Raw genomic sequence first — 16555 nt, 5'->3', positions numbered from 1 at the left:
GAGAGACTGATTGTTAAAGAGATCACATCACCCCGGGCAGACCAAGTGCAAGTGATTTCCCGGGCCCCGTCCACATTAACCCCCACAGGAGGGGCTGCTCAACCAGGAGGAGGAATGAAGAAGCCTTGAGCTGTCAAAGCAATTCAGGAATCACCATCCACCAACTCTCCCCCTCCTCTCCCACAACAATTTGCTGTTTGATGACATGAATTCTCACAGGCAGTGACAGCCACCCTCAGCATCTCACTCAAGTAGACACTATCCCCCCTGGGTGTACCCAGCTGTGCTGGGATTCAATGGAAGGAAGGTATCCAAACTGAACCCAATCCGCTTTTCTTCCAATATCCAGTGCAAGGCGGCCGAGATTCCCCCACGCTGATTTTCAGTCGGATCTAGGGCAGGGCAGGCCAGGCTGGACAATGGGGCTAGGGGAGCACTCAGTCGTTCCCGAGGCTACTGTACCTCCCATGCATGTGTGGAACATTCAGACAATGCTCAGATTACATCGAGTGACGTATTTCAGTTTTTTGATCCAAAGCAACAACGGACCCCAGGTACCTTCAGCTGCCGAACCCCTAGGCTCCTGAATTCCCTCACTAAACCTTCCCGCCTCTCAACTCCCTTCTCTTTCTTCAAGGTGCTCATTAAAACTTCCCTCTTTGACTCAGTTTTGGGTCATTTATCCTAATATCTCCCCATGTGGCTTGGTGTCAGATATGGTTTGCTTGCGTTCCTGGGAAGTGCCTTAGGACGTTTCACTATGGTAAAGATTCTATATAAATGAAAGTTGTCATTATCCCCAGTGCCCAGCATTGCTATGAGAAAGGGAGGGGCTTTCATTCTTAAAAAACACAAGAAACCTGTCCAGTTGATCCCAGAGCGCTCAATAACACCGTTTGAAGTTTCAAATTCATTGTAAGAAATTTTTGAACCTTTTTGAAGGATTTGAAAGCCTCCTGCTGGAACAAATGCCCACACAATCCCAGGAGGGGTCAGGAACTCATTTGGACCACTGCTCTGAAACGATCCCTTGAGGCTGGGATTGAGGTTAGGGTTGCCAACTCTGATTGGATGTATACCCGGAGGTTCAATCACATGACCTGCTGATTCCAGCTACACCCGCATCCCCCACCCCATCCCTACACACATCCCCCCGCTGGTTGGCCAAGATTCACCCAGCGTCACATCCACCCTCGCCCACTGGAGAGCAATGGCTCTCCATTATACAATTGGATCGCTGTCGGCCATCAGTCAAACAGCATTTTTCCAACTAGTGAACAAAAGTATTGAGAGAAGATTTTGCCTTCATATTCCCAGGTCATCAGGAGGTTAATCTTCAATTCCTGCAGTCTCCAGGACAACCCTGGAGAGTTGGCAACTCCAGATTGAGTTACCACTGCATTGTGGGGAGAAGACTGGGCGTTCTCTATCAAGGGTCCAATGGGGGGGCTACTAACTCTGATTGGACGTACTCGTTCAGATTTCATCATATGATCTCCCCCCTTCCAATCACCCCACCTTGTCAAGTAACTGCTTGTCGCCATCTTCAATGGCTTCTCTTCCCACTCCCGCACCGCTACTTCTGGTGTCCCCCGAGGAAGTATCCTCGCTCCCCTCCTATTTCTCATCAACATGCTGCCCTTAAACGACATCATCCAAAAACACCGGTATCTGTTTCCACAGCGCCCAGCTCTACCTCACCACCATCTCTCTCAACCCTTCCCCCATCCCTAAATTGTCGCACTGCTTGTCCGACATCCAGTACTGGGATGAGCAGAAATTTCCTCCGATTAAATATTGGGAAAGTTGAAGCCATTGGGCTTTGGTCTCCACAACAAACTCTGCTCCCCAGCCCCGACTCCATCCCTCTCTCTCTCTGTCAACTGTCCAAGTCTAAAGCTGTCTGCTCGCAACCTCAGTGTCACATTGACCCATGATGAGCTTCCAAACACGAATCCACGCCATTGCTAAGACCACCTACTCCCACCCCTGTAAAATCGCCACACTCTGCAACTTCAGCTCATCTGTTGCTGAAACCCTCATCCATGTCTTTGCTGCCTCTACAGTGACTGTTCCGATGTTCTCCTGGTTGGTCTCTCTCATTCTACACTCCAAAAACGTAAGGTCATCCAAAACTCTGCTGCCCATCTCCTAACCTGCACCAGGCCCCATTCACCTATCACCCCCAGGCTTGCTGACCTACCTTGCCTCCTGCTTAAACACCACCTCAATTTTTCATTGCTCACCCTTGTTTTCAAATCCCTCCATAGCTTCACCCCTCCCTATCTCTGTTATCTTCTCCAGCTTTACCGCCCCCCGAGATATCTGCACTCCTCCAATTCTGGCCCTCTTGAGCATCCCTAATTTTAATCGCTCCACCATTGGCGGCTGTGCCTTCAGTTGCCTAGGCCCCAAGTTCTGGATTACCCACCTTATATCTTTTAAAAGGAAGAGAGAGAGAGGTGGAGAGGTTAAGATATTCCACAAAACCTCTCTCTTTGACCAAGATTTTGACCATCTGCCCTAATACCTCCTTAAGTGGCTCGATGGGAAACTTCTTGTTCAATAACGCTCCTGTGAAACACCTTGGCGCATTTTATTACATCAATGGCGCTTTATAAATGCAAGTTGTTGTTGTGATATAACAAAAGTGTTTGAAGGAAATTAGAACCTTGGAATCCTAGATTGGTTACAGCCTGGGGGGGGAGGCCATTCAGCCCATCATGTATGTGCCGGCTCTCTGCAGCAACAATTCACCTAGCCCCACTCCCCCACAGCCCTGTGATCTTCTTCTCCCCCCTCGTTCAGATAATTACTCAATTCGCTTTTGAAAGCCTCGATTGTAACCTGCCTTTACCGCAGTGCATTCCCTTCACTTTAATAGGTTTATAAAATTACAGACCACTCTTTTTTTTTTAAGTGCTCTGTTCTTATTCTCCCCAAGTTGTTTGTATCATGGAGATTCCAGAGAAATCTTGGATAGTTAGTAACCCCGAATCGCTGGGCGGTGATTTGCCACTGAAACCCCGGCTTGACAGTTCCTCTGGCTTCACGACGTCAGTGCAGTTATCAAAACGTGACAACCTTTGACTAAAACACCACAAAATTCGGCAAATCTGGAGCGATTTCTGTCGCGCTCGGGGTCATGGTTACCTCGGTTGTGTTGCAGCAAGACGATCGTAGGGTTCACGAAGGTCGTGGACGGGTAGGCCGAAAACCTGCTGGACGAGATAAGGCCGGGATGCGACTGCAAGCTCACAGCGGGCGACTCTCCTTCACTTACAGCGGACTCGACATCCTTACGATCAAGAGAACAGTGGGTTATTAAAGAGATGCTGGCCATGTTTAAACGTTAGAGATTAGCGAACAGCTCACTCGTTACAAGCCATTTCTTTAACCTCCAATCTTTTAACTAAAAAAAAATCTCTTTTGTCTCTACCCTTGGTCCCCTGCACCTGCTACCTGCCCTTCCCATTGCTTCTCTAGTTGTAGTTTCCAGTGTATTTGCAGTGTTAGTGTCTCCCTGTGTTATTCCGTGATACGTGTGTTTTTTCTAACGTTAACATGAGAAAAAACACGTATCACGGAATAATACAGGAGGCCACTCGGCCCATCCTGCCTCTGCCAGCTCTTTGAAAGAGCTGTCCAATTAATGCCACACTCCTGCTCCTTCTCTTTGCCCCTCAAAAGTTATTCCCTTTTTCAATTGCCTATCTAAATCCCTTTTGAAAAGTCACTAGTGGGTCTACTTTCAGAAGATCACAACTCTGCATAAAAATCTCTCCTCATTTGCCTCTGCTTTTTTTTGCCAATGAGTTTGAATCTGTTTCCTCAGGTTGCCATCTCCTCTGTCACTACAAACAAGTCCCGCTTATTTACTCTTGCCAAAACCATGCTGCATTTTGAACACCTCTGTCAAATTTCAACGTCCCCTTCTCTGCTCTAAGGTGAACAATCCCAGCTTCCACAGTCTCCCCATCTATCTGACTGACGTCTCTTCATCCTTCAGCATTCCACATCACAAAAGGGTTTCTCCGGTTTCTGTCCTGTCCTGGGCTCCCGGGTGCCAGCGGCACTCCAGACTCGAGGGCCAGTGCGAGGCCTGGCCATCTAACCATGGGTTCATCAGAGTCAAGCAGCCCCCATCCAGTTCTCACTCAACATCCACATGTACCAGTGAATCAGGCCACTGAGAGGCATCAGTCAAGCCTTCCTGCCCCAGCCCAAGTACAGATGCCAACGTTAACGTTCTTTCTAAGTTATTCCTTCACGGGCGTGGGTGTGCCTGGCAGCATTTGTTGAGAATCAACCACATTGCTGTGGGTCTGGAGTCACAGCCAGGTAAGGACAGCAGGTTTCCTTCCCTAAAGGACGTCAGTGAACCAGATGGGTTTTTACAATAATCCATGGTATTATGGTGTGACCATTACTGAGACTAGCTTTTCAATGCCAGGTGTATTTAACTGAATTTAAATTCCACCAGCTGCCTTGATGGGATTCGAACCTGCATCCCCAGAGGATTACCCAGTCCTGTGACACTACCACTACGCCACCGTCTCCCTCCGTCGCAGCTAAGAAGGTTGCAGCAGCCAATTACTGCCCCTTGGCACAGTGCTTCCCTGACCCTCCTGACCCTTCACAGAACCATCTGTCTGTTCACCCACCCGACTCAAACACAACGCAGCGATCTCGATGCCTCAGCACTGCTTTAATTTGAAACAATGTCAAGGATAACATTCTTAAACACGAGCTGCCAAAACACAGATCAAATAATTCCTTTCCACTGGACAGCTGAAACAGCTTAACTGAAAAGGAGAAATCAATCAGCAGTTACTGGGTCCAGCAACATGTTAAAGACTTACTACTTCAAAAGTATTTGTTAAGTCCTGCCAAGCACATATTAATAAAACATCAGCCAAGACGTGCATGAAATGCTTGTACTCGGTATCCCAGTGTCATACACTGGACTTCTCTCATTTCCTGTATTACATTCGAGCTGCCCGACAGGGTCTCCTGTAGCCCAATAGGTCTGTGCACTCACACTCGGCAGTTAACCATGCGGTGACCATGCAACTCACGGCGGCAATACAGCTAGCTGGTGGAAGTAACTCCAGAGACAATGCCAGGAACATCTGCAATAAGCAGAAGGAGAGAGGCGGACAGAGACGGAGAGAGAGAAGAGCTGTCTCGAGAAGAATATGTTAATGAAACGATTACGCACTGTTGACACGAGCCTTCTCTATGTATCACTAATCTAGGCACACGACAATGCACAGCGGAGCTAACTATAGGCAAGCAGCACAAAGCACAGCTAGTACAACAGCCACACGACGTGGTAACGGAGCAGCAGCTGGTTATTGGGTAGACGCGGGTGCAGGGGGTTGACAGGTGGTGGGGAGAAGGGAGGAAGGGGGGGGGGAGGTATTGCAGAACCGCGTGAGCTATCCGTGGGCCTTACTGTGCGTGGGGGGCATCCACCCAGCTCGGAGTCCATGGCACTGTGCAAGTTGGCAGCAGGCGGCAGAGGCAGTGACATCAAGGGCGCTGGTGGGTTAATGGGGGTGGCGGAGGTGGAGGTGCACGGAGTGTGGGAGGCCCCTTTCTGCAGGTGAGGAGGGATGAAGTCGTCGAGTGTTGGCAGGGTCAATGGTGCAATGGCAGGATGATGATTTGGTGGGGATGACGAGGCTTGTTCAGCTGATACCAGAGATGACAGGGGTGTACTTTCCTCCCTTTCACAAACTGCCTTAGCGGGATCTCTGCTTGACCGGGCTATCACCTCACACTGGGCAATACCAGTAGATAAATCCTGCAGGGAGAGAGGTTTCATTACTAAGAGAGGCTAAACTGGTGAACTGGCTATTCAAGACAACACAATTTTCATAAATCAGCTCAAGTGGTGACAAAAGGGCAGAGAAACAATCCATTCGAGCAACACTGTTGTATCTGATGTCTCAGCCCAGCTATTCTGACCGTGTACACACATCCAGTTATGGAGAATGGTGTTCTCTTCTTTAAAGACTCCACACACTCATCGCAGTGAAACGTAGTTCAAGCAAAAATTAGAGCGTTTGTGCAAACCTGTGTGTGTAAGTTGTGCTAAATCAAAAGGCAACAGTAGGGTCACACACGTCGTTTTGTGCTCTGGGTCAGCTCTCACACCACCCATACACGCTCTGGTCACTTTTGGAACGTTTAAATCTGAAGTCAATATCAATCAGGGGGAAAACTTTCGCTGGTTGGAGTCATGCCTAGCACAAAGGAAGGTGGTTGTGGTTGTTGGAGGTCAGTCATCTCAGCTCCAGGACATCACTGCAGGAGTTCCTCAGGGTAGTGTCCTCGGCCCAACCATCTTCAGCTGCTTCATCAATGGCCTTCCTTCCATCATAAGATCAGACGTGGGGATGTTCGCTGATGATTGCACAATGTTCAGCACCATTCACAACTCCTCAGCTACTGAAGCAGTCCATGTCCAAATGCAGCAAGACCAGGACAATATCCAGGCTTGGGCTGACAAGTGACAAGTAACATTTGTGCCACACAAGTGTCAGGCAATGACCATCTCCAACAAGGGAGAATCTAACCATCTCTCCTTGACGTTGAATGGCATTACCATTATTGAATCCTCCATTATCAACATTCTAGGGGTTACCATTGACCAGAAACAGAACTGGACTAGCCATATAAATACTGCGGCTACAAGCGCAGGTCAGAGGCTGGGAATTCTGTGGTGAATAATTCATCTCCTGACTCCCCAAAGTCTGTCCACCATCTACAAGGCACAAGTCAGGAGGGTGATGGAATACTCTCCCCGTGCCTGGATGAGTGCAGCTCCCACAACACTCAAGAAACTTAACACCGCCCAGGACAAAACAGCCGCTTGATTGGCACCCCATTCACAAACATTCACTCCCTCCACCACCCATGCACAATAGCAACAGTGTGTACCATCTACAGGATGCACTGCAGGAATTCACCAAGGCTCCTTAAACAGCACCTTCCAAACCTGTGACCTCTACCATCTAGGAGGACAAGGGCAGCAGATAGTTGGGAACACCATCACCTTCAAGTTCCCCTCCAAGCCACTCACCATCCGGAGTTGGAAATATATCGCCGTTCCTTCACTGTCACTGGGTCAAATTCCTGGAACTCCCTCCCTAACAGCACTGTGGGTGTACCTACACCACATGGACTGCAGTGGTTCAAGAAGACAGCTCACCACCCCCCTTCTCAAGGGCAATTAGGGATGGGCAGTAAATGCTGGCCTAGCCAGCGGCTCCCACATCCTATGAATGAATAAATGAAAAAAAAACACTTGTCACACACTGTCCTTTCACACTCTGGCACAGTGGGTCTTACACTGTCTGGATTCCAACTCAGTCTCTCCTGTTCTCTCTCATGTTCAGGCATGCTGGTGCTGAGCAAACAGAGTTTTATTCTGCCTCGAAGTTCTGCTCTACCTGGCCGTGAAGGAGTCTCCTGATTTGAGAAGGTGCCTCATTCTCCACCGCTGACATCTCTCCCCCTGCGCAGCGCAGAGCCAAGCCACAAACCGCGTTGCAACAGGTCATCGTGTTACTTTCAGCCAGGTGGTGAGAAGATTTTCAAAAGTGGAAACCGGAACTCCCTGGTGTAACGCTCCCTCTCAACACGAACAGGTTTCCCTTCGCAACTCCGCAGGTGCAGCGTCATCTCGGATTTTATCATTGTACCATCGGAAACACATGAAGTGACCATGAACCTTTTCTTCCTTTCAAATATGGATTTCCCACCAAGTCCCAAGGGAACCACATCCTGTGATGTAAACAACTTGGACAAGTGCCTCCTGGCACCCAGTTCCTGCCCACCTCACCCAGCAGCACTTAGGGGGGGCAAGTGACAGATCCAGGGCGCACGCGCAAACCTAAAATTTAATTCAAACTCGTTCTGCTCCTGCTGAATCAATGGGAAAGCTGAAAGCTGGGACATTTGGACCGTGTTAAAGTTAAATCCAGGACGGTTCTGGCAAAATCGAGACACGGTCGCCCCCTACACAACGATGTCACTGGGACAAATGGCGATGGACTCAGAGAAAGGCGGGTTTTCTGCCGGCTTTGCACTCATCTCAGCAGCTATTCTGCTACGGTAGGAGTCACCAATGAGCCCCCCCATCTTGCCCTTTCCCATCATCCACACTGAGTCACCTGCTGTGGGGGCTGCTAGAGAGAGAACTGATTGGGTGGGGCGGAGGGGGGAACCTTGGCAGATTTTCCCCATTCTAACACACACAGGGCTCAATCATGCAGCCCCGATCAACACTCGGACAGAGTCTTGGACCTCAGCACCGACCGGGAACATTACGTTCATTCTGCAGCATCTGAAAAGCCTCGATTGTTTTATTCCCGCCCAATCCCAGCGGTATATTTCTCTCCCCAAAGCATCAGGCGTTAACAACGGTTCTGATCTCTGTGACAGCCTGTGTTTGTCCCAATACACACACTATTCCAGGAATCACAGTCACCTTTCCAGTGCGAGACCAAACCAGAGGCACAAACAAAAAGGCAAAGACAGGAAGCTGGTTCTACAAATAAAGGTCCACATGCACCTCGCTGGGGCAATCTTGTCACAGCAAAAGGAATTAAAATGCGGGAGGAGGGGCAGGTAAGGGTGAGAACTATTGAGGAGGAGTGGGAAGGCAATCAGGAGTGCCAGGTGAGAATTGGTGAAGGAGTGAGAGAGTGAGAGAGAGAGTGAAAGTTCAATAGATACCACACTGTAGGCGTCTGCCCATTGAGCAGGACTCTGGTGGGCGGAAGACAGGCCCTGTGCCTCCTGTCTCAGAGTTGTCGCCGTGGTTGTCTTCTCCTGATCCAGCGCTGAGCTTCCACTGTACAACTGAGGCGACGGCTTTAACTGAGAGACGTTGGTCTGGACACTGCCACTCTCGACCCTAGGCAAGAACACCTTAAGCAAAAGTTTGCAGGGAACTGGTGGGGGAGAATCAGCAGTGGTTGTCACAAGCAACTGGGCTCTGGTGGCTGGTGCAGAGAGTGCATCAACTTCCCAACCTCCTGATTTCTCGGGTGCATCGTGGGCGGAATCTCCAACTGAGCAAAGGCCAGGGTTATTAGACAAACGTGCTATGTACAGGTTACTGACCTTTCTCCCCGGGGTGGTCCCGCCAGGAGATCCGGTGGCAGGGGTACTGGCCCACCGGGCAGGCCGGGGGGTGGTGTTCTCAGTGAGCCAGCCCGACAGCGAGTGGGGGACAGTCTGACCAGCATGCAGCCCTACCTCAGCCGAGCAGTTTGCGGACTTTGAGCTGGTGCCAAAGCCTGTGAAAGGGGGCCCCTCGTTGCAAACGCTGGGTGGTGCTGAATGCCCGTGCGCAGGTGACTGCCCAGGTCTAATAGGCACATAATCCAGAATCGGGACCGGCACAAAGTAAGATGGCTTAACCTTGTTGGAGGGACGCCATGCAAAGCTCTCTTCCTTAGGGGGTGGGGGGAGAGGAGGTGGCTATTGGGGTGTTTTAATTTTTTTTTAAAAAAAAGACAAGAGCACCAATGACACAAAACAGAAAAAGAAAAGTTAAAATAAGTACAGAAGTATTAAATCACAAGAAAAACTCTCTCACTTGAACAGTCGCTGAAATGTAGTGATAGCAATGTCCAAACCACCCAAACCGGCTCTGCCAGGGCTCAGGATGCGAGCTGGGCTTTTCACAATGTTCTCGCTTTCGCATTTACAAGGACATCATTCACATTCCCCCCCCAAGCCTCGCCCCGGCCCTATCTCCGTAACCTCCTCCTGTCCCACACCCCTCCAAGACATCCGAGCTCCTCCAACTCCGGCCTCTTGCACTTCCCCGACGTTGGTCACTCCATCGTTGGCGGCCGGACCTTAGGCTTCCTGACTCCTAAGCTCCCTCCCTAAACCTCTCCGCCTCTCTCTCTCTTTTGTCAAGATGCCCTCTTAAAACCTACCAATTTGACCAAGCTTTCGGTCACCTCTACTGACCACTCCTTACGTGGCCTGGTGTCAAATTCTGTTTGATAATGTTCCCGAGAATCATCTTGTTAAACGTCCCATATAAATACAGATTGTCGCTGATTCTCTAGCTCTGCCTGAAGCCACTGTTTGACAAATTGCTTTTCTAACGTTGACTAACCCGAGGGAGTAAATCTTTGGTACCTGAAATTGTGTTTTGTAGTCAGTTGGCAGATTGGGTCGCACGCTTCGAAATCCTTTGGCTGCCAGTGATGATGAAGTGACATCTCCATTAGTGTCAACAGTTGAAGGTGGCATCCAGCCATCTGGAGGTGAACAGAGCAAGTTAGCCAGAGTCGGAACCCGTAATCCCACAAATAAAACGGGACCAAAAATAATCGGCTCTTTCCTACCTGACTCTGAACTTGGCAGCTCAGCACCTGTGTCTTTGACAAGTGAAAAATGGAAGGAGAACAGAGAGAGAGAGAGAGAGAGAGAGTTACTCACACAGTATCCAGCCCGTCGACAATACCAAGTGCAGCAAGACATTGCATATTCGAGACAAAATCTTTTCTGTGGGTGCCTGCTCGTACTGGGCTGTTGGTTACCACAGCAACCCATTTTAAACATGATGCCCTTGCAATTTCTGACCCCTGCTCACACAATATAGTATTGATCCTCAGAAATGAAGACAGCCATTGTTCCTTGGCTTCATCAGTCACTGGCCGAGACAAAAAAGCAAAAAATCCAATTAATTCACGCCATCCTCTGTTGGCTCGGAGCACGGCAAGATGCGAAATGCCACAAATAACTCAGAATTCAGACGCAGAAAGTCCCTGCATGTCGTGTAGGCCGAGACTGAACAGAACAGCGCTTGGAAATATTTGCTCAGTTCCGAGTGAAGGCGGATCAAAAGAGAGAGAGAGGGAGAGACAGAGAGAGAGAAAGAGACAGAGAGAAAGAGACAGAGAGAAAGAGACAGAGAGAGAGACAAAAAGAGAGACAGAGAGAGAGACAAAAAGAGAGAGAGAGACAGAGAGAGAGAAAGAGAGAGAGACAGAGAGAGAGACAAAAAGAGAGAGAGAGACAGAGAGAGAGAAAGAGAGAGAGACAGAGAGAGAGACAGAGAGAGAGAAAGAGAGAGAGAGAGACAGAGACAGAGAGAAAGACAGAGAGAGAGAAAGAGAGAGAGAGACAGAGAGAGAGACAAAAAGAGAGAGACAGAGAGAAAGACAGAGAGAGAGAGAAAGACAGAGAGAGAGAGAGACAGAGAGAAAGAGAGAGAGAAAGAGAAAGAGACAGAGAGAGAGAGACAGGCACACAGAGCCCCAGTAATTTGAAACATTCGCTTTAAAATGGTGCAATAAAACGCAGTGAAAACCACAGCGCCTGACCGACTGCACAAGTCGGTATAAATAGGGAAGACTGCAGCCCCACCAGATAACGCGGTAATCTGAAGTGTGTATAATCGCTGAGTTTGAAGAAAGCTGAGGAGGTAGCAGCCCGATCACAATCTCGCTGTCACTTTCCAGTGATGGGGTGCTCTGGTCCCTCTCTGTCAGGTACAGTGTTACCTGGGAGACGAGCCTCCACCTGCCTGGTACATGAGCAGTTCTGGGGCTGGGGGTGGAGAGGGCGACACCATGGGGTCAGCAGGTCAGGATTTCGGGCACGGGGGAGTTTGGACTGGGAGGTCAGCAAACCCGATTTGCAGCGAGCAGAAAAGTTTCTTCTATAAAAAACTGCAAGAGGCACAGATTGGGTGTTAATCTCAGCACTCCCATTGGATGAATCTCTAGCCCAGAATTGCAGGGTCAGGTATTCACCCCAGCATAAACGCTACAGAAATGTCACAGGTGAAAAAGGGAACGATATTGTATAAAAGCAGCACACTGTTCTCGTTGGAGATAACTGAACCATCGCCAAGATTTCACAGTCACCACTTGTTACCATTTGGCACTTTGCACTTTGCATACATTCTCCCTCAATTCCATGAATGTTATGAAGGAGACAGATGCACAAAACTCAAAAGCTTTATTACCAGAATTGGCAGAGCATGAGATTGGAAAATAAGCATTGTACGTTGCATTTAACTGTGACGTTTTGAGCAGGGAGAGAGCTGACTCACTCATGTTATTCGCCAACCTAAGGTGGACTGTGTGCAACTGGTCCATTCTGTTGTGTTTAGTCTGAGCTCATTGCCTTTGTGGACTCTTGTAACTGAGATAAAAAGCTGGTGGGGCAAAGCCCACAGCACAGGGAACCACTAATCGTGACCAGAACAAAACAGAGGACGAAGGGCGATGTTAAGCTTTGCTCTCAAAACTCTGTGGATGATGACAGGGAAAGAGTAAGGGACATGAAGAGCTCCATAGTTTGGGGAAACAGGCATTGCAGATTTCAGCACCATGAGCATTTGAGAAGAGGGAGAGTCCAGAAGGCAGTGAGAGGAAACTTTAGAGGATTACAGAGGGCAAGGATAAAAGGGAGAGAGAGAGAGAGAGAGAGAAAGCAAGGCTGCAGATTAGAGAATAGCCAGCCATCAGATGATCAGCCCTGTCTGTGTGAGAGAGGTGGTTCAAAGAGAATATGAATAGGAAAAGAGTCCAGTACTCAGTGTTGGTAGCTGAAACTTCACAGATAGTTAAAGGATGTTAAGCGAGAAAGGCAGGCCAGCAGAAAGGAGAAACAGAAAGCAATCAAACTAGGACAAAGGCAGTGTGACATCATCCAAAATTACACAAAATGGCTCCATTTCAGCATCAACGATTCCAGTGTTCCATATTCCGCAGCTACTGTCTGGGAATGGATTATCCTTCTGATCTTCTCAAACTCACCTCACTAGTACAACACTTACCGTGGTACAGTTATGACACTATAATTTATACTGATTGTAGAGGGGCCAAGATAGCGAAGGTGATGGGATACTGAAGCATATCGGTCCACATGGGAATACAAAGGTTCATGTGTGCTGGTTTGATCAGACACAATTCCACTGTGGCTCTATTCAAATCTCAGTGACCCCTGGGTTAGAGAGAGGGGAAATCGGCCAGGGTTCCCGCTCCTGATCACTGCCCAGTAGGCACTGGATTAGAGAGAGGGGAAATCGGCCAGGGTTCCCGCTCCTGATCACTGCCCAGTGAACTGTGGGCTCTCCCCAAATGCCTGTCATGATGAATAGCTCCACAACACTCACCATCAATGAGGTGTCCACCGGAGATCAGCTAAGAGGAACCAGGATTCAAGCCAGTGAGCTATCTAAGCCTGCACAGAGAAATGTAACCAGAGGAGGAAACTCTAGGCTTACATTAAAAAAAAACTAAATCCTTACTGGCTGATTGCTGGGAGTCCTGATTTGGAGGTGTGTCAGGGTCCTGAGGTTCCACGTTTCCCGCTATCCGCATCGTCACTGACCCCTTTCCCACGGTGATTTTTGATGGATCCATTTCTGCAAGATCAGACAATGTAAGGTTTATAAACCGCTCACAATCAGCTTCATTCTCAAACATCTGTATTTATATTCCTCTCCCCAGGAATTCTATTGGAAGCAGCACTTTGTAAAAGTAATTGTTTTTTTTGTGTTTGAAATGGAGCATTTTAGTAAATCTACACCAGCCAGAGATGTTGAACCTGTCTACCACATACCAAAAACTGGCAGTGCAGTAACGCCTCTGCTCCAGGAGGTGAGATAGTGAAGTGACACATGAGGAGAGATTGAGTCAATTAGGATTATATTCGCTGGAGTTCAGAAGAATGAGGGGGAATCTCATAGAAACCTATAAAACTCTAACAGGACTAGACAGGGTAGATGCAGGAAGGATGTTCCCGATGGTGAGGGGAGTCCAGAACCAGGGGTCACAGTCTGAGGATATGGGGTAGACCATTTAGGACTGAGATGAGGAGAAATTTCTTCACCCAGAGAGTGATGAGCCTATGGAATTCGCTATCACAGAAAGTAGTTGAGGCCAAAACATTGTATGTTTTCAAGAAGGAGTTAGATATAGCTCTTGGGGCGAAAGGGATCAAAGAGTATGGGGAGAAAGCGGGAGCAGGCTATTGAGTTGGATGATCAGCCATGATCATAATGAATGACGGAGCAGGCTCGAAGGGCCGAATGGCCTACTCCTGCTCCTAGTTTCTATGTATCTTTACCAGGGGGCTGTACAAAGATATCTATATGTCAAGGATCAAATCACAGGCGTCTAGAAATAAATCAAATATATAATACCGGGTGGATAGTTATACTGTCTCCTCTTGCCTCCAGTGTTGGCTGTTTGGTATTCACTCTTTCAATCACATCTTCCTATGCCTCACATGCCAGGTGAGCATCACCCCCAGGAATAAGTCCCCTTTCTTCCAGAATCCTTGCAGTAAATCTTGCAACTGAATCACCTGCCAAATAGCTCTCCTCCCTCAGTAACACCCAAATATTGCAAACTTCACCCCCTCCCCAGTGCTAATTCAGGTGCTTAACCAGCTCCTGAATGCAGTTGGCAGCTGATTAATTGGCAGTGCCACAATATGACCCCCTGGCATCACTCTGCCCCTTTACATTCCCAACTGGCACTAATCTCTGTACAGCATCGGCCAGTATTGGAGCTGACAGCTTGGTCAGTTGTTAGTGTATAATTGGATGTACAGGAGAGCCCTCTTGTTTCTAGCTGACAGTGAGAGGAGCAGCTGCAGACAGGCAGCAAGGGACCACTTAAGGCAATCGTTCAACACTTAACAATATGCGTAACCACCAGCCCCTCATCCAGTATCTACCAGCCATACTGGAACCAGTTTTAAACTCAGTTCACCTTCTTCTTGGCTCGAAGGGTGATCAACAGAAAACCAAGTCCTCCCGTCTACAGTGAATTGCCCACTGTCTCCATCACACCTCACACACACCCCACCCCACCCCGCACACACCCCACCCCACCCCGCACACACCCCACCCCGCACACACCCCACCCCACCATGCACACACCCCACCCCACCCCACCATGCACACACCCCACCCCACCATGCACACACCCAACCCCACCCCACCCCACCCCGCACACATCCCACCCCGCACACACCCCACCCCACCCCACCATGCACACACCCCACCCCACCATGCACACACCCCACCCCACCATGCACACACCCCACCCCACCCCACCCCACCCCGCACACACCCCACCCCACCATGCACACACCCACTAATAACACAACTAACCAAAACGGAATGTCTTGCACTGGGAGGCTGATGGAGGCAGCCATTTGGTTTTACTGGAAATCCTTTACATTTTTCCATGAGTTTGAGAGGTGGCAAAAGGACAGCTGAGAGAGATCTGGTCAGATCGCCAATAACCGGCAATAAACAGGCAGAAACCCAACATCCAGTAGCATCCACAAACAGAATACTGACCATGTTGCAAACTTCAAGTGTTAAATATCTACACAGTTAGTGTGTCAAGTAGCCATGGATACAATGAAAACTACGGCTAATTTGCATAAATGGAAGCTCATTTGTATTTTTATTAATGGATGTGTCCATTGGTCAACCGGATGTATTCAGAACATATCAAGTCTGGTTCAGCTCTGTCTGCCCCACTTTCTTCCTTCTCAGAGAAAGTCACCGTGAAGGCATGAACGGAACGAGTGCCGGTGGGTTATATGAGCTTGGGGGAGAATCAGGACCGAGTGCAAACCGATGCACCCACCCGCATCAGCTCTCCGGCAGACAGGGGATTAGGGAGCAGGAACCTTGGCAGGTTTCCCCCCCCCCCCGACCCTCCCCACCGCCTCACCCCTCGACCACACCCTTCCCACCCAACCCAGCTGGACCGTGGTCAACAGCTGCACACCAACTCCCAACAGTGAGCTGAGCCAAGTCAGCACAGACCACAGCTGGATCCTGGCATCTCCCCAGTGCAGGTGAGCAACATACGATTATCTCTCCGCCGGTCAAGATTCCCGAACTTGACTCTATTGTTTGAATAACTCCAAATCGGTTGGACATGCACACATCACTTTGAACCTGATCTATTTTATGGAGCTAGATCAGGAGACTGAACACCAGGCTTTCCAACTAAAAGGCAACCTGTGAGATCGAAAAGGAAAGCAGGGAAGCAGATGCCTTTGAGATGAAATCCTGTGTCCGTCTATGAAATGGTGAGAATCTAAAGGAATTGAAAGGCACTCGGCAGTAAATGATGCAGGTGAAAAGCCCCCTCAAGAGGGCGTGGGTTATTTCTGATGGCAGGGCGAGATGCAGACCCGCCAGTTAATGTACCTGTGGCCAGCAGTGGGTCAGGATAACTTTTCAGTCTCTTCACTGGGTGAATTTTCACCGTGGAGACAGCACGAGTGGGGAGCGAGGCCGCTGTTGCTGCAAATACAAAAATGAATACTGCTCGTCCACAAGGTCACAGCATGGCACCAAAGATACCCCCACCCCACAACTCCCCTCCCCCCCACCACCCCGATTGTGACCCAAGGAACATCAAACTGCGCCAAGCAGAGAAATAAAGAAACACAACGTGGAGGCATAATGAGAAAAATATGAGAAGATTCAAGATACATTTCAATCAAATCACAGCAGTGAAAGCAGAGC

At 49.1% G+C, this 16555-nt stretch overlaps 1 protein-coding gene across 50 annotated transcripts in view; it reads right to left on the bottom strand.

The window, feature by feature from the left end:
• Window positions 1-16555, bottom strand: part of sorbs1 (sorbin and SH3 domain containing 1) — a 229234-nt gene that overhangs the window by 89700 nt on the left and 122979 nt on the right. For 41 of the 50 annotated variants that reach the window (XM_078530556.1, XM_078530561.1, XM_078530549.1 and 38 more), the window contains 5 exons: window positions 13301-13417; window positions 10383-10409; window positions 10174-10295; window positions 8749-9498; window positions 3154-3298 (listed from right to left, as the gene is read on the bottom strand). In XM_078530556.1, coding sequence (XP_078386682.1) covers window positions 3154-3298; window positions 8749-9498; window positions 10174-10295; window positions 10383-10409; window positions 13301-13417 — 1161 coding nt within the window. Of the gene's footprint in view, window positions 1-3153; window positions 3299-5458; window positions 5810-8748; window positions 9499-10173; window positions 10296-10382; window positions 10410-10476; window positions 10559-13300; window positions 13418-16555 lie in introns of those variants that run through there. The other 9 variants (XM_078530577.1, XM_078530579.1, XM_078530587.1 and 6 more) reach the window with 6 other exon arrangements.

The sequence above is a fragment of the Cetorhinus maximus genome, chromosome 27 (genome assembly GCF_964194155.1).
Source record: "Cetorhinus maximus chromosome 27, sCetMax3.hap1.1, whole genome shotgun sequence".
NCBI classification, from domain to species: domain Eukaryota; kingdom Metazoa; phylum Chordata; class Chondrichthyes; order Lamniformes; family Cetorhinidae; genus Cetorhinus; species Cetorhinus maximus.
Note: the sequence above shows the minus strand (reverse complement) of the source record. Positions and strands in the feature narration are given on the sequence as shown.